The sequence below is a fragment of the Sitophilus oryzae genome, unplaced genomic scaffold (assembly GCF_002938485.1).
Source record: "Sitophilus oryzae breed Bouriz unplaced genomic scaffold, Soryzae_2.0 scaffold_1436_pilon_pilon, whole genome shotgun sequence".
Lineage (NCBI taxonomy): Eukaryota > Metazoa > Arthropoda > Insecta > Coleoptera > Curculionidae > Sitophilus > Sitophilus oryzae.
Genome location: NW_022146100.1, coordinates 1,581,900 through 1,607,128, shown reverse-complemented (window position 1 = coordinate 1,607,128; position 25,229 = coordinate 1,581,900). Strand labels below are relative to the sequence as shown.

General features: G+C 31.6%; 1 protein-coding gene across 1 annotated transcript in view; it reads right to left on the bottom strand.

The window, feature by feature from the left end:
- LOC115876415 (lachesin-like) overlaps window positions 1–25,229 on the bottom strand; it is a 234,423-nt gene that overhangs the window by 36,641 nt on the left and 172,553 nt on the right. Inside the window, exons 5-6 of the mRNA XM_030892194.1 lie at window positions 15,821–15,949; window positions 8,040–8,159 (exon numbers count right to left, since the gene is read on the bottom strand). Of these exons, the coding sequence (XP_030748054.1) occupies window positions 8,040–8,159; window positions 15,821–15,949 (249 nt within the window). The remainder of the gene's footprint in view (window positions 1–8,039; window positions 8,160–15,820; window positions 15,950–25,229) is intronic.

Here is a 25,229-nt window from a genome sequence, read left to right as displayed (position 1 = left end):
TTTACCTTACAAATAAATTAGTAAATTTAATATAGAGAGGGTTTATCATGCAGGATGGCCGAGAGAGTGATCCAGTGTTCGAGAAAAAAAATTGCAAGTATATATTTGAATTTTTCATTTCATTTTATAAGAAAATATGTATGTGGTGTTCAAAATTGGTTCTCAAAATTCTAAGATTCGAGTAATTGTTTAGTAGTTGCGGTGGATTATCTATTGGTGCCGGAGGTTCTCAAAATTTAAAATTACCTTTCCAAAAATATAACACACTTGATATTTTGCTTGATTCCTCTTCGAGGTATAGAGTAAAAAAAATCGCCCGCTTTAAATAAGTAGGCTTTGAACGGCACAGGCTGTAATGCAAAAAAATTCTAGCTGTGAGCATCAATTAAAACGAAAATAATATTTGCTATCAGAGATGCAGAATTTTATAACAATTTAAAATATATTTAACCAACATCAACACATTTAAACTATATCTAATAACAATAAAAATAAATAGCAAACCAAGACATGAGATTTTGCTACAGGTGTTCACAGGTGTGACATATCGACCGTCTTCTGTTATGGACAGACCGGGCAGTTTTTGAACATTTCTCGCGGAATTCATTAACTCAGTGGGGGTGAAAGATACTCTCTCACAACTGCTAAGTATTTCTAGTTCTTGGCTAGATTATACGGAAGAATAGGGAACCTTTATTCTTCCGCAAATATATCCATAGGATTAGATCCATGGGCACTAAGTCAGGCGGCCTCGACGGCCAACGGCTGGGATCCTGGTTAGTTATTCAATTATTCTTGAAATTGGCTGCAAAAATTTGCTGATAACTTCAGCGTTCAGAGGCGGTGCGTTGTCTTGCTGAAAAAATATGTTTTCGAGTTCCATTAAGGGCATATCGTCAATAAGGGGTCCAAAGCCTACTAGTTAAAAGTGGCGAACTTTTAAAAATTCTGTATTTCGAAGGGGATTATAACAAAATATCAAGTGTGCTATATTTTTGGAAAGGTAATTTTAAATTATTTTCGGTTAATTAAAAATATAGAGGGTGTCCCAAATAAAAAATCAAATTTTCTGTTGATAACTCTTAAATTATTAATTTTAAAAAAATTATACTTAAATCATTAAATTCTACGTAAAAAGGTGCTTTGGAAATGTTTTCATTCAGAAATACAACATTTTCCATAGCAAAAAGGTTACAGCGATTTGTTAAAATTGTACATTTTTGAAAAACACCCCGTATCTCCGAAACGGTAACAGATATTGATGTGCGGTTTTCACCATCATGTTTTTGATGAAAATTGAGCTCCAGACACCGATATTAGTTTTCGTCTATCTCCTATAGAAAAGGGTGTTTCCATTTAAAAGCGTCGAATTTGACCCACCCTGTACAAGTAATAAGAATTGTAAATCTACTCTGTAGGCCGATAGTTCTAGTCTAGTTCAGGCATAGTTGTTAAGAGTTTATTGTGTCCATATAATTGTCTTAAAAATGCTCAAATTAATACAATTGGCTGGATATCGAGAGAAGATGCCAGTAACCAGTAAAAAATAGCAAAATAAAAACACTAAATCACCACAATACACCAAAACACTTTTACTTATACACTGGACGCGCGTTTCGCTAACCATGTTAGCATCATCAGCAGATGATTATAAACTGACAGATGATTATAAACTGACAGTTTATAATCATCTGCTGATGATGCTAACATGGTTAGCGAAACGCGCGTCCAGTGTAAAAGTAAAAGTGTTTTGGTGTATTGTGGTGATTTAGTGTTTTTATTTTGCTGTGTAACACCAAAGGTTCCAACCCTCAACTGTAATAGTAAAAAATATATGAAGTAATGAGAGATGGCGGAGAAGGGAATTTATTATATTTAAAATAACTAAAGTTTATATGTGTATCGTTGTTTGATGGTATGAATATTCAGTTAGCTTTTAACATTTGAGTTACTCTCGAATATAAAAACGAACTATATGCATCACACATCATTTGATTTGCTTTAAACAAGAACAATACGTTTAAATGTTATAAATATTTATAGTAAGGCTTGTGCAAACGTAGTCATAAATTTAAATTTTATTTGATGGTATTGTAAATAATTTTAATGATGCAAATAAATATTCATATTTTTCGGAATTAAATTTTAGGAAATACATATCACCAATTATTTTTTAAATGTAAAAATGCAATAACACCGGCATCGGCATGTAGCATTAGCATTGTTAATATTAATTACTACGATTTTGCTATACTAATCTAACAATATGTTAAAATCAAGAACTGATGATGTGTAATTAATATTAATACCAATATAAAATCATTTAAAATTATATTGTTTTGATTGAAATTTTGGACTGTTCTTTAACAGTCAAATATTTTTAAAGTATCGATGTTAATGGAACCGTTAAAATGACTGTTTAAACGTGTCATGACAGTAGCTTTATTCGAGTTCCCAAAAATACGGTTCTAGAACGGTTCAAAACACTGGCACAATATGATTTTTTGCAACTTTTGACAGGAATGATTGTCGTAATTCTTTGAATAAGAAGACTAAGGAAGGAGCATATCAAAAATCTTAGGTACACCGCGATGGGCCTCAAATATGGCCGACTTAAATTCCGGTTTATCAGTGTCGTTCTAATTTTATTTAAAAAATGTAAAACTATGATGTAGGGTAGGCGTGGGGTAGACTCAATAATTTGTTGTTTTATTTTACGTTGTGAATAAATGTTGGTAGTTATTAAAATTGTTATAAAAATATATAATTCTAATAAAAATAGATAAGTTATAATAAGTATTTATTAACACAAACATCCGATACGCTACTGAAGCAGGTAAGTCAAATTAACGTATCTAAATTCTTTTGACATCTAATCTTTGACAAGTAATAAATAAAAGCTAAAATGCAAGAAAAATATATAATTTAGTTAATTTAAGTGAATTTCATAAATGATCGGTTTACTACACGTATGTATATTATATAGTCACTTACTAGCGAAAAGTTGTTCCATTATTTCACTCAATTTTTGCCGAGATCTACCGCACGCTACACAACCAACTATTTTAGAGTCTTTTTCGATAAATCGCGATAGTGTCACTGTTAATTTAAGTTCTGCCACAATTTCCATCTAGATTTACTACCTTTATACAACTATCAGTAGTAGAATAAATAATAAATAACATAAAATAAGCTCCGTAAAGACTGACAAATCCACAAAATTTCAAATCAAATTCAAATGTGTCAAATGAATCGTCAAACAGAACTGTCAAGGATCCCCACCCTAGAGAGCTTTTATGGTGGCTTTTCCGACCAGAATGCATGAATACATGGATAGCATTATGCTCCTTCCTTAGTCTTCTTATTCAAAGTCGTAATTAGACTGTGCGATTGTTTTAAACCGTTCTAGAACCGTACTTTTTTGGAACTCGAATTAAGCTAATGTTTTTCTGACCTAATTATCGTAGTTTGACATGAATAGGCCCTAAAGCTCCAAATATGTTAAATTCTTTAGATACTAAAAAGAATAATACTAATTTGGTATTTTTGGTTCTAATTTGGTATTTTTTTGAAAATAATTTGGTATTTTTGATACTTTTCTCCCAAAATTGGTATTTATTGTACACCATTTTTGGCCCTCGTATAACCTCTAGTATGACGCAAAGGGCCAGTATACAAACAGTTCTTCCATTGGTTAAAAATAATTTTCTTGAATATTTAAAAGGTTCTGTTTGGTTTATTTTATTATAATATGTTCGCTATGAGTTTTTTGTGAGTTGACAAAGTTATATTTTTTTTTTATTTTGAATACTAAAAATTTTCCGTTCGGTGGTTCTATTTTTCATAATACGTTTAAGTTTTTTTTTTGATAAATTCATATTTATAAATTTTATTTATTTTATTTTACGAAGTTTGGATGTGACAATTTCACATTTCTGAGAGCAACGATGATTGAACTTGTGTCCATGGCTAACTAAGTGAAATTATTTTAAAATGATAATAATTGGCTATAACTCTATATCTAAGTATAGCTTACATCGCTGAAAAGCTTAAAAAATGGCGCTTTTTATGAAGTCATAGTCAACTATGGTTTCCATTTAAAAAAACATATCTAAAGTACTTTCCGAGATACCCATAGAGAACATGATAGAAAACTCACCCTGTATAATATAATATAAATATTTATGCAATTGATGATAGAACTGCATTACACTGGGAAAGCCATTAATATATTTTAGTTAGTAATATTTATTTATTCTTTAGAGTATGAAATTACACAATTTTAAAAATACAATAAAATAAATCTAATAAAATAAAATATAAGACAGAGTATTTTGTTGTTTTCTCCAATCCACAAGCAACAAATAAAATTAAATCTCGCTTCTGCTCCAAAATAAAATAAAAAAAAATGAACATGAATATAATTTGATAACTATACAAAGAGGAAACATGTAAAGTTCTTAATGTTAGTAAAAGTTTTAAAACTAGTTGTAATGTTATTTTTGTTTCCTGTTTAGTTTCAAATGCATTATAGGAGGTTGGAGAAAATATGAAAATTAAATTTGGTTTCAGCGAAGAATCAAGTTAAGTAAAGCATTACGGAAAAAGTTTTTGCAGTGGAGTGTTTCATAGAGTTCGTTGCATTCAAAATTACAATATATTTTTGATTCATTGATTGAAAACTAGGCGAGTCGTGAGAATGCGCCTTAAGATACTAGTTAACAAAAAATATATTATTTTTTATTAAACAGGCATTTTTCGTCTTGCTAACGATATTAAACGCCTGTCTTTTAAGTTTGAAAATTTAAATTACTCAAGATGGTAATATGAAGATAGGCTCATATACTTCAGGTAATCTTAACGCAAACTTTCGCAAAACTTCTCTTTGTTTCAAACTAAGTTAATTATTCAAATGTATGCTATTTCTAGTGTGTGGCTTGGTGCACATTCGCACATATCGGAGCCAGTTGTAATTAACTATAGCATTCCCTGGATATCATCTGCTACTGGTTTTCAATTGGACTGTTTATTATCCGCCTTGCTTGAAATAATATGTCTTTCGAAACACGAAGTTGTTAGCTAAATGATGGGAAAGGGACAGTTGCAATTTAATTAAAATTAAAATATTAAATTAAATCTAATTAAAATAAATAATTCCGGTCCGATGACGAATCAAGATGCCTTTTGTAATAATTATTAATAAGAATCAATCATCTTTCTTTTTAATTTTAGATTGTATAGTGTTGCTAATGATGAGACGTGCATTTTTTTCTAACGGGTTTTACACAAACTGACACTCGTTCTGTCAGAAAATAATCCGCAAGAGGTAAAACGTAAAGTTTTGAAAGTGTTAATATAGATATACAGACCGGACCACCGTAGTAGTAACATAGGCAGAACCGGACGAATTAGCGTATACCCGTCCGCCGGATAAAAAGCAGGCGAAAAAATGCGATAAAATAAAAATAGGTCGATATGTGATAAGAATGTTTCAGAATTTGTATTTATTCGTGTTTTAATATCCAAAAGGAATACATAGATTCCCGCGACAGTTCTCGTGTAAAATTTATTTTTTAAGTAAAATAATGGATGTTTACGAAGTTCGTGAGAAAATTCAAATTGTAAAATGGTATTTCCAAAATAGGTCTTATCGGGATATACAAACAATTTTTCCACAAACTTTTGTAAACAGGCCAATTCCATCTTTACCTACTGTATCAAGAGTTATTAATAATTTTGAAACACATGGGTGCGTGTCCCCACAAAAACACAAAAAGTCTGATGTGTTGATTAATGAAGAACAGGAGTTAAAGCAAGTGTCCATTTGTCAATCAAATTGTTGAGGTGGTTGTCCTGCCCACAATGCCCGTATTGTTCAAGAATATTTGAACAGTACTTTTCCCAACCGTTTAATTAGTGGATATGGAACTATTTTGTGGCCCGCTAGATCACCAGATCTTTCTCCCAATGATTTATTTTTGTGGGGTTATGTAAAACCCAAAGTGAATGGTCATAATAGGGCTAATAATCTGGATGAGCTTCAAGTAAAAATACCAGAGGCTTTCCAAACTATTAGCCCTAATATGTTAGCCAATGTCAGACGGGGATTTTACGACCGCCTAGGCTTCTGTCTAGCACAAGAAGGTGGTCTTTTTCAACACTTGTTATAACTTTTTTTTTATATAGAGTAATATTTTAGTTTTTTTTTGGGGTTTAGAGAATTTATTTATTTTTAGTTTTGGCATGTAAACACACTCAAATAATAAATATTTAAGTATTTTTATTTTAAATGTTACCTTAAGTGAAGGTAAACACTTAAAATGAAAATAATAAATACTCGGCACTCCTCGCGTCGTATTGCTAGTCTGTCACGACCGACCCATCCAAGCACAACTGCAACTGCGTACTGCCTGACTAGCCGACTAGCGGGCAGTGAATCTCGAGTACGAACGCAAATTGGGTACACGTAAATTCGTTCGGCAACTTGCTATGTTACAAGTAGCCTGGTCTTCTCTGTATATGTTTTTAAAAAACAAATCCGTCTGTGGGTAATTATGAAGGACAGATCGTTTGCTGATATTGTTCTCAATTCAAGAATTTATACGGAGAGATGAAATACCAAGTTTCTTTTCTCTTTGTTTTAGTTAGGTTAGGTTGTATCTAAGGGTTTGCCGTTTGATTATTCCTTGTTAATATTGTTTATACTCAGTTTATGTTTTTGATTTAAATAATATTTATAAGAACAAGTCTTTGACTTTTTTTTTACGAACAAGTCTTTGACGTATACTATTTATTTATATGTATTTATAAATAAATTATTATTATTATTATCATAGGCAGCGATTATGTCACCTGAAAGTTTAGAAAAGAAGAAAAAAGATTAAACGGCTCAGCCCTTAACAACTCGTAACCGTATACACCAGCGTACACCAGTGCAGACACGCACACTCACACTCACACAACCACACCTACACTAGTGCACACTGATGTAACTGCCTTCAGGCTTCATCAGTACGATAGGGAATCAGGAAGCGAAGAAACCGATCCCAAAACACAAAAAAAAACAGGAAGCAAACGATGCAACGAGGCACCGTGTGCAACCCAGGAGATGGAAAAAAAAATGATGAAGAAACGAAAATAAAAGGAGCAAACGGGAGCCTAAAGCCCCATTTGCTGTTCTGGACAGACTAAAGCTCCGCGGCTGTTCTGGACGAAGCCCACAATCCTGGGCGACTCTGGTTCTTGGCTGCAAATTGGGGCTTTAGGCTCCCGTTTGCTCCTTTTATTTTCCATCTTTTATTTTCGTTTCTTCATCATTTTTTTTCCATCTCCTGGGTTACACACGGTGCCTCGTTGCATCGTTTGCTTCCTGGTCTTTTGTGTTTTGGGATCGGTTTCTTCGCTTCCTGATTCCTTACCGTACTGATGAAGCCTGAAGGCTGTTACATCAGTGTGCACTAGTGTAGGTGTGGTTGTGTGAGTGTGAGTGTGCGTGTCTGCACTGGTGTACGCTGGTGTATACGGTTACGAGTTGTTGAGGGCTGAGCCGTTTAATCTTTTTTCTTCTTTTTTATGCATTTCCCTCACTATTTCTTTCTTTTTCTCAAAGTTTAGGATATAAATATTTTTAAACAGTATAAAAATAAATAAGTTTAATTTAATGTATAAGCAAACAGAAATAGACGTAAAAAATATTATACAGGGTGAGTCTTAAATAAGTGCAAATATTTTCAGGGCTGGTTCTCCTTAAAAAACATGGTTACGAACAACAACAATAATCCAAAATAACCGAGTTTGGAAATTTTCAAAGTAAAATTTCCAAAAAAATTATTTTTTGCTTAAATTTTGAGAATGTTTTTAACTAAATACTAAAAAAAATTATGTTTTTTTTTTAAATCCAAATCTTCAATTTTTTTGCGAAAAAATCTCATAATCAGGTTTCTGGGGTCGAAATATACTACCCCTAAAAATATTTGCACTTATTTAAGACTCACCCAGTATATATATAAAATTACTATTTTTAAATATGTTTTACCTACCTGTATCCCTGACCCAATAATTAATTGATTTTGGAAAAGCTTCCACGTAACATTCTAATGTCACATCAGTACCAAGTGGCGCTCCCACTAGTTGATTTGGAACATGAATTACTGGATGAACTGAAATTGAACCAAATTTCAATAAATAAACTAAACTATATTATATTGTATAAAAAGCATATTAGTATTTTTATCATTTTATTTATATACTACATCTTTATCTTTTTATTATATTAATATTTTTATATTCAAATTCATAAAATTGTCTTTGTAAAATTAAACTGTTAACACATCTGGCAATGATGTTAATTCAATCAATATTAATTATTTTAAAAAATTTAGTGTTTAAGCAATTCTTTTGAATTTTCCTGAATATAGGTACAAAAAAAAATTAAGATCCATTGTTAAACTATTGTAACATACTCGTAATAATATGTGATGTCGTTTCCTTGTCATTTGTGTACAGAGGCTATTTTTTAATTTAAGTAATATTAAAAATAGTAGGTATACTTGTGTGTGTGTGGACAAGATTTGTTCAACATCCATTTTTAAAAAAATTAGTTCCCTCGTTTCCTAAAATAGATCGAGACCCGACGTGATTATTATTTATTTTTCATTGTTAACCTAGACGTTACGACCAGTTATGTTTTTTCTTGTTAACCCACATTAACAATAAAAAACAAACAACCAATCGCGGCGCGTCTCGAACTATTTCAGGAAACGTGGGAACTAATTTTTATAACAAGGGCTTATATTTATCGTACTATTTCTAGAAATATTTTGCAAACTACAACATTTCGCGGATAGTGTAGAGGCTATTTTAACCTAAATACGGATTGATATAATATCGCCAGTAGGAATCGAACTTATAACCTTGTGTAAGCGAGATCTACTTTTCAAGTTTTCCATTATTTAAAAAAAATACAAAATATAGAACTAGAATAATAAATATAATTAAATTGCAATTTCGTCTTCATATTATATTTGATTTTCATTCAGTCTATTAGTTATAATTGTCCACAATTAATTGCGTTGCAACGGACTAAACCAAATAGATCAGAAATGATTATTTACACTCCAAATAAATAACGTCACAGTAAATATAGGATTGTTCATTAAACTTAATGTTCTGGCGGTGAAAAACAAACAACAAATTTCCTTGACTTTTGACTATCGACCTGGAAATATTTCATTCAAAGCGTTACGCCGTTAATAGAATTGCCCGGACAACTGTGATATTACTACCAACGTTTATCAGAATTATTTGTCATCAAATTGTGTATCTCGGGTCCGTGGGGTATAGTTTAGATATCATAATTTCTTTATTACGTATTTATCAATAGGTAGAAACAAATTATATGTGAACTAAAATTATTTTAACGGTTTAATATGTATACAAATATACCGAGAGCGTCTCAAAAGTGGCTCACCTCTATAACTATTTTATTTTTTCAGATAAAAAAAGACGATGTATTATATATCGTCTAACGTATTCAATTCTTATCGGCCACTTCTTGTTTCGCCGGAAATGACTACAACTTTTAATTTTTATTACCTCGATATTTAAAATACCTTTAATTTATTATTAATTAATTCATTTTTTTTTTCTTTTGCTGAGAGATCGGATCTGTTAGAAACGCGTTGTTCGGCGTCCATACGATTCTTTCAGTAAAAAGCACTCTGAATCCGCTTTTAACTGTAATGCATGGGTATCCAATATCCAATCCAGAACAACGAAGACAATTTAAAATCCAGAATAATCACAACGAATATAAATCTACGCAAAGAAAAATTCGTAATAAAATAAGAACGGCAAAGGAGACATGGTTGAAGGAGAGATGTATAGAGGCCGAAAATCTCAGTCATCTTGGAGACAGTTTCCATCTTCACACGAAAGTGAAAGAGATAGCTGGGTTACACCATAATAAATCAATAACCCTAATTAAAACTGATGAAAATAAAATTATAACGGAAACAGAAGAACTATTGCAAACTTGGAGAAATTATACCATTAATCTTTTCAACGACGAAAGATCAGAAAACCCTGCAACTGAGATTCCCATGCCATCAGGACCAAGCATATTGGAAAGTGAAATTATTCATGCGATTAGATGATTTAATGAAAAACGACAAAACTCCAGGGCCTGATGATATGTATTCGGAAACGTTCCACTTAATTAATGAACAAAACTTAAAAACTATAGTACAGCTTTTCAATAACATCTATGATACCGGTCACATCCCTGAAGACTGGTTTCGTTCTACGTTTATCACACTGCCCAAGTCAAGTAACGCAACTTCGTATAAAGAGTATCGTCTTATTAGTCTAATGAGCCACTTTCTTAAGCTCTTTTTACGGGTACTGCATACAAGACTCTACAAAAAATGTGAGGAAGTAAGTGGAGAAAGTCAATTTGGATTTAAGAACGGCTTTGGTACTAGAGAAGCCATATTCAGTCTTCAAACTTTAGTACAGAATTGCCAAGATCAGAGAAAAGATGTCTTCATGTGCTTTATAGACTATGAAAAGGCGTTCGATAACGTTAAACATAACCTCCTTATATCATACCTCAGAGACTTGGGACTTGATGGAAAAGATATAAGGCTCATCAGTAATTTGTATTGGAACCAAAAAGCTGAAATTCGTATACATAGCGTGGGAGTAACAGAAGATTTTGGAATAAAAAAAGGGGTAAGGCAAGGGTGTATTCTATCTCCAATGTTGTTCAATTTATATGTGGAAAGAGCATTCACTGAGTCAATCTCCGATAGTCCCATTGGTTTGAAAATAAATGGTATTCCAATTAATAATATCCGATATGCGGATGACACAGTGATATTGGCAGACAATGCAAATGATCTCCAACCAAATCCTTCTAAATAAGGTTAACAGTGAAAGTCAAAGACTGGGTTTAAACATAAATACTACAAAAACTAAATTTATGGCTGTTAGCAGAAACAATATTCCGAACACCAGAATTTACTTAAATGGAGAGGTCATCAAGCAGGTCACACAATTTAAATATTTGGGATGCATGGTTAACGAAACGTGGGATCCGGATCAGGAGATCAAATGCAGGATCGAACAAGCAAGATCTACTTTTCTGAGACTGCGAAGATTTCTCACAGATAGGAATTTGAACTTCGGCCTTAGATACAGAACGGTGAAGTGCTATGTCTGGTCCGTTTTGTTATATGGTGTGGAAGCATGGACACTGAAGGTAGCAACAATAAACCGAATTGAAGCCTTCGAAATGTGGACCCTACGACGAATGCTAAGAGTGCCCTGGGTCGACCGTGTTAGGAATGAAAACATTCTCAGAAGAGCTGGTCTGGAACAACGTGAACTCTTCTGAAATCATCAAGAAGAGGAAAATAGCCTATTTGGGACACATACTACGTGGAGAACGCTATCACTTTCAGCGTCTGATTCTCCAGGGTAAAATAGAGGGGGGCAAAAGGGGGATAGGACGAAGGAAGCTATCCTGGCTGAGAAATATTCGTCATTGGACAGGCATACAGGACTTCCAAGCACTCCAAGTCGCGGCAGTTAACAGAACCATCTGATGAGGAAGAAAAAGATGAACGCCTACGCAGGAATCTGCACGGCACCTTAAGAAGAAGAAGCGTGGGTATCCGATATAGAGATTTGAAGACCTTTTTAAAGTATGCAGTTCAGAGTATAGTTCGTATTTTGTTGGGTGTTTCTTGGAATATATCACCGTAAGGTGTATCCGCCATTTTGCATCGCCATAACTAACTAAATTTTATTTCAGTTATTCCCGTTTTTTTATTTGTTTTGAAGGTTTTGATTAATATTTAATTACTGGTTTGGATCAGCATATGGTTTGAATATATTTTGCTTTATGTAAAGCTGTATTTCAGACCGTAAGTTGTTTTTTTTTGGTTAAGTATCTGTTATTAATAATAATATAGTTATAGTTACTATAAAGAAGAATACAGTTACTAAATTCAAATGTATTTAAAATAACTTACAGTTTTATTGGGATAATTGAAACTAACTGGTACTTGTGTTCGTTTTTTTTTTAAATAAATGTTTAATGTAGGACAGTTATCTCTGACTTTTATTCTTGATGAATATAATAGACCCTTATTGCTGTTGATTACTTTATTCTAGCTATTTTGGGACAAAATATTATTCATTTTGGTTTCTTACTTTATCTCTTTCATAAACAAAGTAAGTGGCGCCCTTTTTACTGTCTTTGGTTATATCTATACAAATATTTAACATCAATATTAAAATCTTTGCAACCTAAATATCATCATTTTTTATTTTAACTACAGGGTGTCCCAGAAATAAGTGCAAGTATTTTAAGGGCTGGTAGATCTTGATAAAAGAAACATATTTTCTCTTTATCTTTTCTCAAATAAGTCCAAAATAACCGAGTTATTTGAGTTTGAAAATTTCCGAAAAATATATTTTTTGCTAAAATTTTGAGACCACTGGATCTTTTCTGGATTTTCTTTCTTGTAAATTTAATCTAATACCTACCTATGTTGCCATATTATCAAGAAATTATGTTTTTTAATTAAAAAGTAAAATAATTTCCAAAAAATTTGTCAAAAAATTTCGAATTTTCAAATTTTTTTTTTTCGCGAAAAAAACCTCATATTGTTGTTGAGTTGAAATATACTACCAATTAAAATACTTGCACTTATTTCTGGGACACCCTGTATAATCGTTGCAAAGGTCAAAAAAATACGATAAAAAGTTGACGATAAGAATGAAATAGTTGTCAGTTATTTCAACTTCATTAACTTTGTGTGCCACTGCTAAGTAATTTATTCTGAAATTTTAATACTCTCAGTAACATCTATTTTATATATCTTTCTTATTAGCCTGTTCGTTTATTATGCGCATAATAAATGAATAGAACAAAATTGAATATTTAGTAGTTTTAAATACTACTTAATATTACAAAGGATTTCAACTAAATCTAGTTGATTCTACATTCATTCAATGAAGCATTTTTAAAACTACAATTTTAAAATTAATTCAAAACAATACTAATGTGCTTTTTATATTAATATCAAGTATAGTTTTATATTTTACTATATAATGTCCAAATATACAGAAATATTAAAATAGTTTGTTTTAAGTTTTATCATTTATCCATCTGTATGTTCTACAAATAGAACTTGAAATGAAACACCCTGTATATATTATACCTTTTTTGGGTTTCTTATTACTGCCATAAATTTACAAAATGCGTAAAATTGATGCCAAATTTTCAATCAACCAAATGACATTTAAAATATGTCATTGTGTTAACTAGTACAAATTTTTGTTACTTTATTTTGAACACCCTGTAGCAATTAACTCACATATTTTTCTTGTTCAGAAACAATTTATTGTCAGAAACAATATGGCCACTGACAATTTTTAGCACGCTGAAATAAGTACCCTAAAATAAAATAAAATGGGTGTTATTTTGAAGAAACTTATGTTATATCCGGTAAACTTTTTTCACGCACCTTTTATACACAAAAATCATCTTGAATTGTGAATCTTATTATTCACCTAACATTCCGTAATTCTCAAATCAAACGAGATCTCATTGCCGAAATTAAATAATAATTCTGGTTACTAGAAAGGAGATTTAATTTTTTTAGTATGCTCTAAAAACCGTGCAAATGTAACTTGCCTATTTTTTAGACCACGTCACAATACCAGTTAATTAAGAGATTTTTTCCACTGTCATTGTTGCTTCTCCCTAATTGAATGTATTTTTTTCTTTCATGTTTATTCAATGCCGTAATGGAGTGTTTGGGTTATTTGAGCTCTTTCAGTTCCAATTCTAATATCAGGGTTGTCATTTCTATATTTTTCCGTATAATCAACGAATGTAGATCGTATACTTTTTACAAATATTTGGCGTTATTTATTACTATTGTGTATGTTTCTCTTGGCATAAAAATTTATTGTATAGTCTATAAAATGAATAACTTTGAATTTTGACCGTTATTTTTTACCAACATGGCAAATATAAAATCTATATAAAATCCCTCTGTCAAAAATGTTACTGATATTCTTTAAATTGAGTGCCTGAACGAATCAGATAGGTAACTCTTTTTACTTTCGTGAAATAGAAAAGGAAAATAATAAAACAAGTGACAGTTCTTCCTCTTCTTGCAAAAATCAACACGAAATGTCCTAATTGTCAAAAGTAAGATGTCATCAGCTTTTAACATTTGTAAATATCAGACCAATGCCGTCTCTAATAGAAAAGCCTCGGAGCGAGATTTATGACGTCACGCTAGTTAGATACTACGGATTAATAAATATGGAAAACATAATTATTCCTCGTATTTTTGGTTTGTATTTTAAAAATTATATAGTTTACATGAAATATACAGTTAATAAATACAAACCTATTTATAGCTATAAATACTTTGGCAAATAAACTATGAACCATACAAATGCCAGCAAATGTTTTACAACATACAAATAATGAATAGGTACATAAGATAATGGGTAAAATGTAAAATATATTTTAAATTTTGGGGTTTGAAAATCGATCTAATTTAACAAAAAACATTCAATATCTACTAATAGTGATGTATTATTATTTGCATTCACAAAATTTGTATGTATATTTTGCAAGTATTAATGTTCGAAAAATTATATTTGCAAATAATACAATATCATAGGAAAAAAGGCGTCAGCGATGGCTATGAAGATCGCTGTCATTTTATATGTAAAATTATTCTAAAATTTTGAATTTTCTTGGGATTTAAGTTCGGGAAAACGCTGATTAAGTTTTCATTTGGTTTTTCATAATTTTTTTTGGTTAAAAAAAACGTTTCAGCTAACATTATAGCCTTCATCGGTGTTGTGTCATATGAAAAAAATAGTGTCGAATATAATCCAAAAAAATTACATATAAAATATTCACACCAATTATTATTTATATCCCGGGCTGTTCTATTAGAGACGGCATTGCGTCAGCATGGCCGCAAGTTGCTAACTTAATAAAACTAACACTAGAAAAGCCCGCGGGAACTGTCAAATTCAAAGTTATTCGTTTCACAGACTATATTTATGTTTACTCAGGGTGAGTCTTGAATAAGTGCAAATATTTTCAGGGCTGGTAGATCTCGATAAAGGAAACATATTTTCTCTCTACCGTTTTTCAAATAAGTCCAAAATAACCGAGTAATTTTACTTCGAAAATTTCCAAAAATAATGATTTTTTGCTTAAATTTTGAGAACCACTGGATAGTTTCTGGATTTTCTTTCTTGTAAATTTAATTTACTAGCTATGTTGCCATATTATCAAGACATTATGTTTTTAACTAAAAATTGGTAATACAATTTGATAAACAATTAAATTGTGCATCTGATTCTCGTAAAATATACAAGGTGTTCCATTTAAATTAAACAATACATTTTTAGACACTCTGGAAAAGGTAATATTGTTTTTATTATTACAACACAATATCTGACCAATAAACAAACTTCAGTTAATATTTAGCATTATTTCTATAATGTTTTATATTATCTTTTGTTTGTTTGTTTGTGTACCTTGTTGTTTACTTTGTTTGTTTTGTTTACCTTTGTCTACAAATTGAAATTTTTTTTGACAATAAAGGCATTTATTTATATTTATTATTATTTATTTATCACATTTCGTGACAAGGATTCGTGATCCTCAAATTTTACTTGTATTTACATATCAATATCAAAATTTGATCTCCAATGATGAAGAATATACTATACTGTAATGTGACTGTAATGTGTGGTATAAAATTTCACTTACAATGTACGTTAACCATTATCCTCTTGCTAACAGTCGGTGGGACGCCGTTGGTGGCGATGCACATGTAAGCGCCCATTTCCGAACGCGATATCTTCCGCAATTGCAACACTTCACCTTGATACGACGACACTAAAACAATAAAAATACTTCTTAACAGACTTTTCCGCATGCAAAGATAAAAGTATCCTTTTTACTACGTTAGGTGCTCTCTTAGATATAACGATATTATTCGGTATCTCTCAAAGGACCTGTTCGCAGTGATAAAATTCGTTCGTGGGCGACGTTGGTAATTCTGTATTTTAAGATAAGCGTTTAATTAGAGATGTTTTATATACTTATTTTGTCAAAATTAATAACTATCATTTAAAAATAAAATTTTGGACGAAATTACTTTTTTGATATTACAAGGCTATGGAAATCATCATCAATCTAAAAAATAAAACATGGTATATTGTTTTATAAGGAGTAAAAATGACACTTTTTGGGGCGAGGCACAAAAAGTCATTTTTACTTCGAATAGAACATGTTATTTTTTCAAGCGCCACAAATAATTTTTAAACGATTTCAAACGTTCCAAATAATATAAAAAAAATTAAAAGTTAATACCAGAGAATAGGTACATTAAAGAAATGCTAACTTCATGTTAATAAATGGAAACAGACGCCACCTGGTGTCGCCTGGCAGTACTAGCTAAATTGAGGGGAATTGGAGGGGCGGGGCTTAAAAGAGGGGAAATTTTTAAAAAAATATATTTATAAGTATCACTGACTTACTGTTTAAAGTTAATAACCATATTTTTTATTACTTTAATATAATTTAATGTATTAAAAAATATGTTTATTAACTTTACACAGCAAATGAATGATATTATTAAAGGCTTATTATTCTCAGAGAAAATTCATAGTAAATAAATTACACATTAGTAAACAATATCATTTATTTTTTAGAGCTGCGATTTATATTACAATAATATTGAAATATGTATATTTTTTTAACAATGAAAAAGAATATCCCGGAACCTGAAAAAGAAAGATAATCAATTAATGACTTAAATTAGTTCAAAATACATTTTGCAAATAACTAGTGAATTGGAAAGATAAACATACTATTAAAAAGACATTTTAGTAGTATGTTATCATCTATTTACTGATAATACATAAGTATATAATAGGTAAATAGCATGCATAAGGCACTATGATACAACTACCTGTATCATGATAACACACTAATATCACAAAAAATATATGCTAATTTAAATTCCTTTAATGATCTAATGAAACACTATCTAGCCTCAATGCATGCCATTCCAAAGGCAAAAAAAACTGTTATACCAAATAAATATAAGCTGAATAAAACTTAAACCAAGCCAACGTGCAACAACCAATATATATCGCACATCCCGTTCAAAGGTTTACTAACTCAAAATAGAGAATATAGAGAACATTGTCAGAAGTAAAAGAAAATTTAAGTTAAGGCAATATGCTCCTTTTTGCATATTAACGGCCAAATAATATAATGTTGATTTAATAAAATTTTACTGGCATCCTTCTGAGGTATAAATCAGATTAAAAGGACATAGTTTTTTTAATAATTGTTTGTTTTGTAAACATTTTTTGAAGACAAAACAGTTTTGAATGGGCTCTGCGATATAAACAAGGATCTTACGATTATTTGAGGTTAGAAAGTATTTAAATAATATAAAACATAATCAAAATCATTTTTCATCATAAATTATAGAGGTTCTTACGTGTTTTGATATTATTATCAGGAAATAATACGTTTAGTTAAACAGGTACGCTGCCAGGCAAGTTCTATCGGCGGGTCTTTGCAAGAGTTGAAATCTAAAAATACAAAAATACGTTTACATCTTAGTTGTATTTACGAATAAAGTATTTGTGTGTAATTTCTGACTTACCAGTTAACTGAATAATCGCATTAAATACATCCAAATGGTAATTTAATATTGTAAAAAAGCAAAATTGTTTTAAATCACTTGCCAGGATAGCCCGGCCAGCTTCTTTGTTGACAAAATGGCCGCGGTATCATGATTTAAGCAACGTGAGTGACAAAGAAAGCCAATGCCTGGCAGATGTTGCTTTCTTTCTCGTTGGTCCTGGCACGTTTAAATTTGCCTGTTGCCTGTTTTCCCATACAAGTGACACCGCCGTGGTTAATACCTTGTATGTAATTATATATCGAAAAACTATGGTTACGTGGGGCCAACGATACTATAGAGATAAGGATAGTTCGATTCGTATCTTCCTGCACTGTCAGTTTTTTTTACGTCATCTACTGACCGAGTTGAAGTTGGCGCTAAAGATTTTAGACAGTGACAGTTATTTTTCCATTTGACGGACGAGCGCACAGTGCGTTGGAAGATAAATTTAGCGGGACAAAAGCGTTTGGTTAGAAATAAGCCAAAAAATGTGTACTGATAAGAATAAATAGTTGACATTCCAATTGATACAAAAATGCATGAATATTCTTTGTATTTCGATACATTTTTATCAACCAAATTTGGTCGTTTTCTGCTCAGCAAGGCAGGGATCATACGAAAACAAAATATTTACAAGTGCTTATACATTTTATTAGAAAGCCAAATTTTGTTGAAGATTGCCAAAGGTATGTACTTTTCTACTGTACGTATATTATTTGTTAAAATCCTTCGTGCCTTTGTTCTGCAGATATCAAACTTTCACTTTTTTTTCAAATATCGATATATTGAATGATGTAGATTTTTTGAGTTACCAATAGTTACCAACACAGGTAGTCACAGTCACAGGGAGTTCAACCTTAACAGGTGAATGCCCAAAAAGATTCATTTCAATCGGATAGTATAAAAACAAAACAACTCCATCAAAAGGCACTGAGTTTAAAAAATTGTCTTAGATACTTACTATATCTGAATTTACAATTACTGAGTGTTAAAATTAAAATTAAAATATCTATCTTATTTATTATTTTCAAAATAAAATATATTTGTTTAAAATAAATTATAGAGGGTGTCACAAGATTGCAAATTAATTAAAAAAATCTGCTAAAGAGTTTTTTGATATCATAATTTTATGTATTTGGCAATAGTTTACAATACGGTTTTTGTGTGTCATGTACGAATAATATCGTAGTTTTATTATCTTGTATTTATTTATTAATAAATTAAGTTGTTAATAAATAAATTTAACCATATAGTTGCTATATATTAGACCATTTGCTACGTTCTTAGATTTTAAGTCCCAAACATTGCTCTTGAGATTTTGTCCCGCTAGAATAACCATCCGCCGCACTGTGGAGCGCTGGTCAGCGCGTGACGTAGCATTCCACGGCGACTACGACAGCGGCTATTTGACGCGATCGAACAGTCCTTTAGAATACGTACAGTCCTTGACGTGGGGCTCGTTGAATTTGACACTTTATGTCATTTAAGTAATATATTTACTTTTATGTCTAGGCGTTAGAGGTGCGATTTCGGTGGTGCTGCTCGAGCTGTGCTACTAGAGATGCTGGCAGCCAGCAGCGGCACCGAAATCGCACCTCAAAATGAATTTTTTATGTTGTCAATCATGTCGCAAAAATTAATACTTTTGTGACGGTTGAAAAAAAAAATATTTATTGTAAAATTCCAAAAGAATAGAGGTTAGAACAAGTTAGAGCTAAAATGTAAACCAGTAGTCTAGAGCTAGCTGCGTTTTCGAGAAAGTATTTTAAGAAAGCTGGTTCTTTGATATATCTTTTACTATGCTCTATGGAACAGCATGCAGCCCATCTTATATATACAATACCCGTTACGTTCACTACTGCGCAACGGAAGAAGATCCTATATTTTTTTATTTAGTCCGTTAAATTCTAGTATTGAATATAAATCGAACAAGTCTCCATAGCGCAGCGCGTAGAGTTTCCGACCACGAACCGATGATTCAGAGTTCGAATCCGGGTCAGGGCAAAGACTTTTTTATTTTATTTTCGTTTATATTCTGATAGTAAAGTATTAAATAATTCTGGTAATAAAAAAACAAATATTATTACACCGTATATTATTAAGATATTCAATGGGAAATTCATGTCGGCAGACTTACTAGATCTATAGCAATTCACTCCTAGACTTGTAAACTAAATAAATATATAAGTCGGTTCAGAGCGTTCTACGACGTTTTTTCGACACCTAACCTCCACTATTCTCTATTCAGCCAGAGATCATAATGTATTTCTCTATTCTCGATTTCTTTATCTACACCCTCCTTCCAGCTACTTCGTGGCGTTTCGCTTTTATTTGCCTCTTCAGCTGCCTCGCGGTGTCCCCTAGACATGTAAACATCGACCCAAAACTTCGCTTGAGAGAGTATAAAAATAAAACCAGAAAGTTACCGATTGATGCAACAGCTACAAGGTATCCCTTCAACAACAAATTTAATATAACCATACCAAGAAGGGAAGACTGGAGTAAAGGTGTACCCATTCAAGACTCAAGAACGTTGGAAAGCGTAGGAGCTGGACTAGTATGGCCGAAACAAAGAAGATCTTTCCACGTAAGCCTATCTAAAGATGTCACAATTTTCCAGGCAGAAATAACGGCAATCCACTATTGTGTAGAAGAAATAATAAGGCAACAAAGAACAAATCGTTCTGTGGCCATCTTCACAGACAGCCAAGGCGAAATATTTCAGAATCAGGAAGAGGCCAAGCTACATATGGACCAGAAATCTGTAAATGGTTTGGTTAAAAAGAGACGTATTTATTCAAGATCGTACTTTAACCTTCAAACAACCGTAAATTATCACTCTTGGGTCCCAAAGTTTTTATAACAAAAATACTTTTTAAAATCTGTTATTTCTTGTTCAATCTACAATTCATTTTAATATTAAAAAGGACTAAAAATATTTTATTCTCAAAGTGTCCTTCCTCGTGTCTCCACCTACATAAACGATTTTATCGTGAAACTGCTTTACCATGGAAACTTTAACAAGCAAAGTTACTTTAGGAGCATGCATTTTCTCTATATCCTAAGGTGGTAATATTAGTTACGAATATCAATAAATTCTAACTAGTTTTCGAAACCCATCGTTGAATGATTAATAATTGTATCCGTATTAGGTTTTTCTAATAACTGTTACATATGTGTATTTATAGATGAATTGATTTAATTTTCTTGTAGATACCAGGCACCCATTATCTTCCTGGGTTTTAATACAACGATAGAAGTACGTTATTTAAAATTTTATCAAATCGAATGGCACAATTTTTGGCATGCAAATAAATACAATAATATTATAAACGACCTAGTAAAGAAATTATTGAATTAATTACGTAATGAAAGGGACATGTTAACGATATGGGTATACACAAAGTTAAATTAATCATAACTTAAATTACAGTTGAGGGTTGGAACCTTTGGTGTTACACAGCAAAATAAAAACACTAAATCACCACTATACACCAAAACACTTTTACTTTTACACTGGACGCGCGTTTTGCTAACCATGTCAGTTTATAATCATCCGCTGATGATGCTAACATGGTTAGCGAAACGCGCGTCCAGTGTAAAAGTAAAAGTGTTTTGGTGTATTGTGGTGATTTAGTGTTTTTAACTACTAGTGGGTAAATTAATTTCTAGATATATTACGAATTTTTTTGGAACTTTAGTTTCGGAGATATTCATTTAATCGGACATTTTTAAAAAAATTAATTTTATTTTTCAGAAACTATTAGCATGTGTTATCTGTGCTATTAGAGACAGAGTTTACCAAAAATGCTTTTTATATCTACTAGTGGGTAAATGAATTTGTAGATATATTACGACTTTTCTTGGAACTTTAGTTTCGGAGATATTAATTTAATCGGACCTTTTTAAGAAAATTAATTTTATTTTTCAGAAACTATTTGAGACAGAGTTTACCAAAAATGCTTTTTATATCTACTAGTGGGTAAATGAATTTGTAGATATATTATGACTTTTCTTGGAACTTTAGTTTCGGAGATATTAATTTAATCGCACCTTTTTAAGAAAATTAATTTTATTTTTCAGAAACTATTTGAGACAGAGTTTCCCAAAAATGCTTTTTATATCTACTAGTGGGTAAATGAATTTGTAGATATATTACGACTTTTCTTGGAACTTTAGTTTTGGAGATATTAATTTAATCGGACCTTTTTAAGAAAATTAATTTTATTTTTCAGAAACAATTAGAGACAGAGTTTACCAAATATGCTTTTTATAACTACTAGTGGGTAAATGAATTTTTAGATATATTACGAATTTTCTTGGAACTTTTGTTTCGGAGATATAAGTTTATAATCATCTGCTGATGATGCTAACATGGTTAGCGAAACGCGCGTCCAGTGTAAAAGTAAAAGTGTTTTGGTGTATTGTGGTGATTTAGTGTTTTTATTTTGCTAATCATAATTTTTTTATCGAAAAAAGAATGATGTGGGTGTAAAAGTTTCATTTTTATTTCGATTTTTTCCAAATAATTTCTGAAGTAAGTTCAATAATTGGATGAAAGTTGGTGTCTGGAAGTTTTTTGACATGAGAAATTTGATTTTAATATCAATATGACTCCTATTTGTAGTGGGCGCCACCTACATGTATTTTAACTGTTTTGAAGAGTAATAACTTTTTGTCCGTACCTGTATAAAATTACTGAGTGAAAAAATATATATTTCCGTGTTTTTCTACGTAAAAAATGTCTCTTGGTAAAAATCGCTACGAGCAACAGTTCTCAAGATATTTAGAATGGGAATAGTAAATACATGTCATTATTGAAAAAAAAATAAACGTGTTCAGTAGATAGTTATTTGACTAAAATGATAAATTTGGGAACTTTTAATTTGTTTAAATTAATGATTTTTTTTTAAATTAATGGAAAACATAATTATAAAAGAGATTTTGTTGAAGTTTTGGCGCCAAAACGTTTGGAATTTATGATTTCAGTCTAATAACTATTTAGTCAACATGTTTACTTTACGACATGATGATAGCTATTGATAATTTAGATTCCAAATATGTCGAGAACCATGACTTGTACCGATTTGTACCAAGACACCATTTTACGTAAAAAACGTTGTAAATAGGGAATGCCATCCCGCACCAAAATCTCAATCCCGCAAGCCCGCGGGATTAAAGCAATCAATCCCGCGGATCCATAAAATTGCGAGACTGAAAACAATAGTCATACATTTGGTCCTAAAAGGCATTGTACATTTTGCATAGGCCCATAATATATTGATATAGCGTGTATCTTAAACTAGCTGTACAGAAATTTGGACCGATGTATACAGAGTGTTCAAAAATATATTTAATTTTAAATAAACTTAGATACCAAGCCGTAAGGGGAATCCCCCGGGTTCCGAGTTCCGAGCGTCGACGCATCGGCCCGGAATGAAGCGGTTTGACGTTGATCGAGATCGATTCGGTTACCCAGTAGCCCAGTAGTAATGTGTCGATCCCGCGGATCCCGCACGGTAAATCCCGCAACTTTGATGGCGCGGAATCTCAGAGGGATCCAGCATTTGCGGGATCCAGCATTTGCGGGATTGCATTCCCTATCCGAAAGTAAGCATTTTAGAACATACATTTATATGAACTTTTTTGCTTATTTTGATATGCGAAATATGCTGCCGAAGTTTCTGGAATACAGTTCGGACTACCCTGTATATTTTTTGTTTTTAAGTAATGATCGAAAAAAAAATCGGCGTCAAAGACGGCTGAGTATTGAAAATCGATGATAATTCAATCTCAAGACGTCAGTGGTTAAAACTTAAAAATTAATACAAATCTATAGAAATATTACAACAGTATAGAATATTTTCAGACACACATATCTATTTCCAAAAAAAATATTCTCGAATTTTAAACTGCACTATTAAAAATCATTTTTAAGTAATATAAAAATAAATTACAACCTTGAAATATATATGTTTTTAACTGATATTGCCTCGCCTGACGATGGTACAAAAAAGGTGTTTTCGGGAAGCCTTGCATAGCGCCTCACTAGCAAAACTAAAATATCTGTATCATTAGCAAATACCAGTAGTATATCTGCATCTCTAGATTTCGCATTAATAGCATTAAGTGACAACTTAAGGTATGTCGGTTTTTGACTAGTGTTTGATTGTTACCTTTAAAAATAGATGTAGTTTTTTTCAAATTACTCAAAATCGGCTTGTCCAAAATGGTTTAAATTTGGCATGTGTGTTTACCAATCGAAGACCTTTAAAAAATCTATTTACGACTTCGCTAATAGGGGAGCCAATATTTGAACACTTCAAAATTTGCATGGGAGCAGTTCAAAATTTGCTATGGTTTCAACGACGATGCACCCGGTATATTAGACTATAGCGTAAAACTAGGCTAATTTACGGAGTTGCTTTATATTTAATATCAATATTTTATAACCTATTAATTAATAATAAGATGTTATCCGAGGCTTTGTAAAATCGCTATTTTTATATCCCATATCTCTATACAAACACAAAAGCTGTTTAATAAGCTATGATAACAATCCTCTTCTACGCATTGTAATGCGATGTTTTGTGTACCACTTTTATTAACACCAGCGATAAGATTCATAGCTGGGCCGAAACATAAAATATTTTGATAGCTTTTATCGTGACGTTAGCTCGAGTTTATTTTTGGCATAATATATGTCCTTATTATGATTAGAGAAACATAGAAAGCTATTACTATATGATTTTAAAATAAAAAATATATTATTTTGTATTATGGGTAACCCTAGAAAATTTTTTTCTATTTCTATAATTTATTTCTTAAAAGTATTAATATATATTTTAATTTGCAATGGGAATTTAAAATACTGGGATCATTGTACCGTATATAGTACACAGAGAAGATCAGGCTACTAGCAACATAGCAAGTTGCCGGACGAATTTGCGTTTACCCGTTTTGCGTTCGTACTCGTGAGTCACTGACGGCTAGTCGGCTGGTCAGGCAGTACGCAGTTGCAGTTGTGCTTGGACGGGTCGGTCGTGACAGACTAAGAATATGACGCGAGTGCCGAGTATTTATTATTTTCATTTTAAGTGTTTACCTTCACTTAAGGTAACATTTAAAATAAAAATACTTAAATATTTATTATTTGAGTGTGTTTACAAGCCAAAACTAAAAATAAATAAATTCTCTAAACCCAAAAAAACTATAATATTACTCTAAATAAAAAAAAGTTATAACAAGTGTTCAAAAAGACCACCTTCTTGTGCTAGACAGAAGCCTAGGCGGTCGTAAAATCCCCGTCTGACATTGGCTAACATATTAGGGCTAATAGTTTGGAAAGCCTCTCGTATTTTTACTTGAAGCTCATCCAGATTATTAGCCTATTATGACCATACACTTTAGATTTTACATAACCCCACAAAAAGAAATCATTGGGAGAAAGATCCGGTGATCTAGCGGGCCACA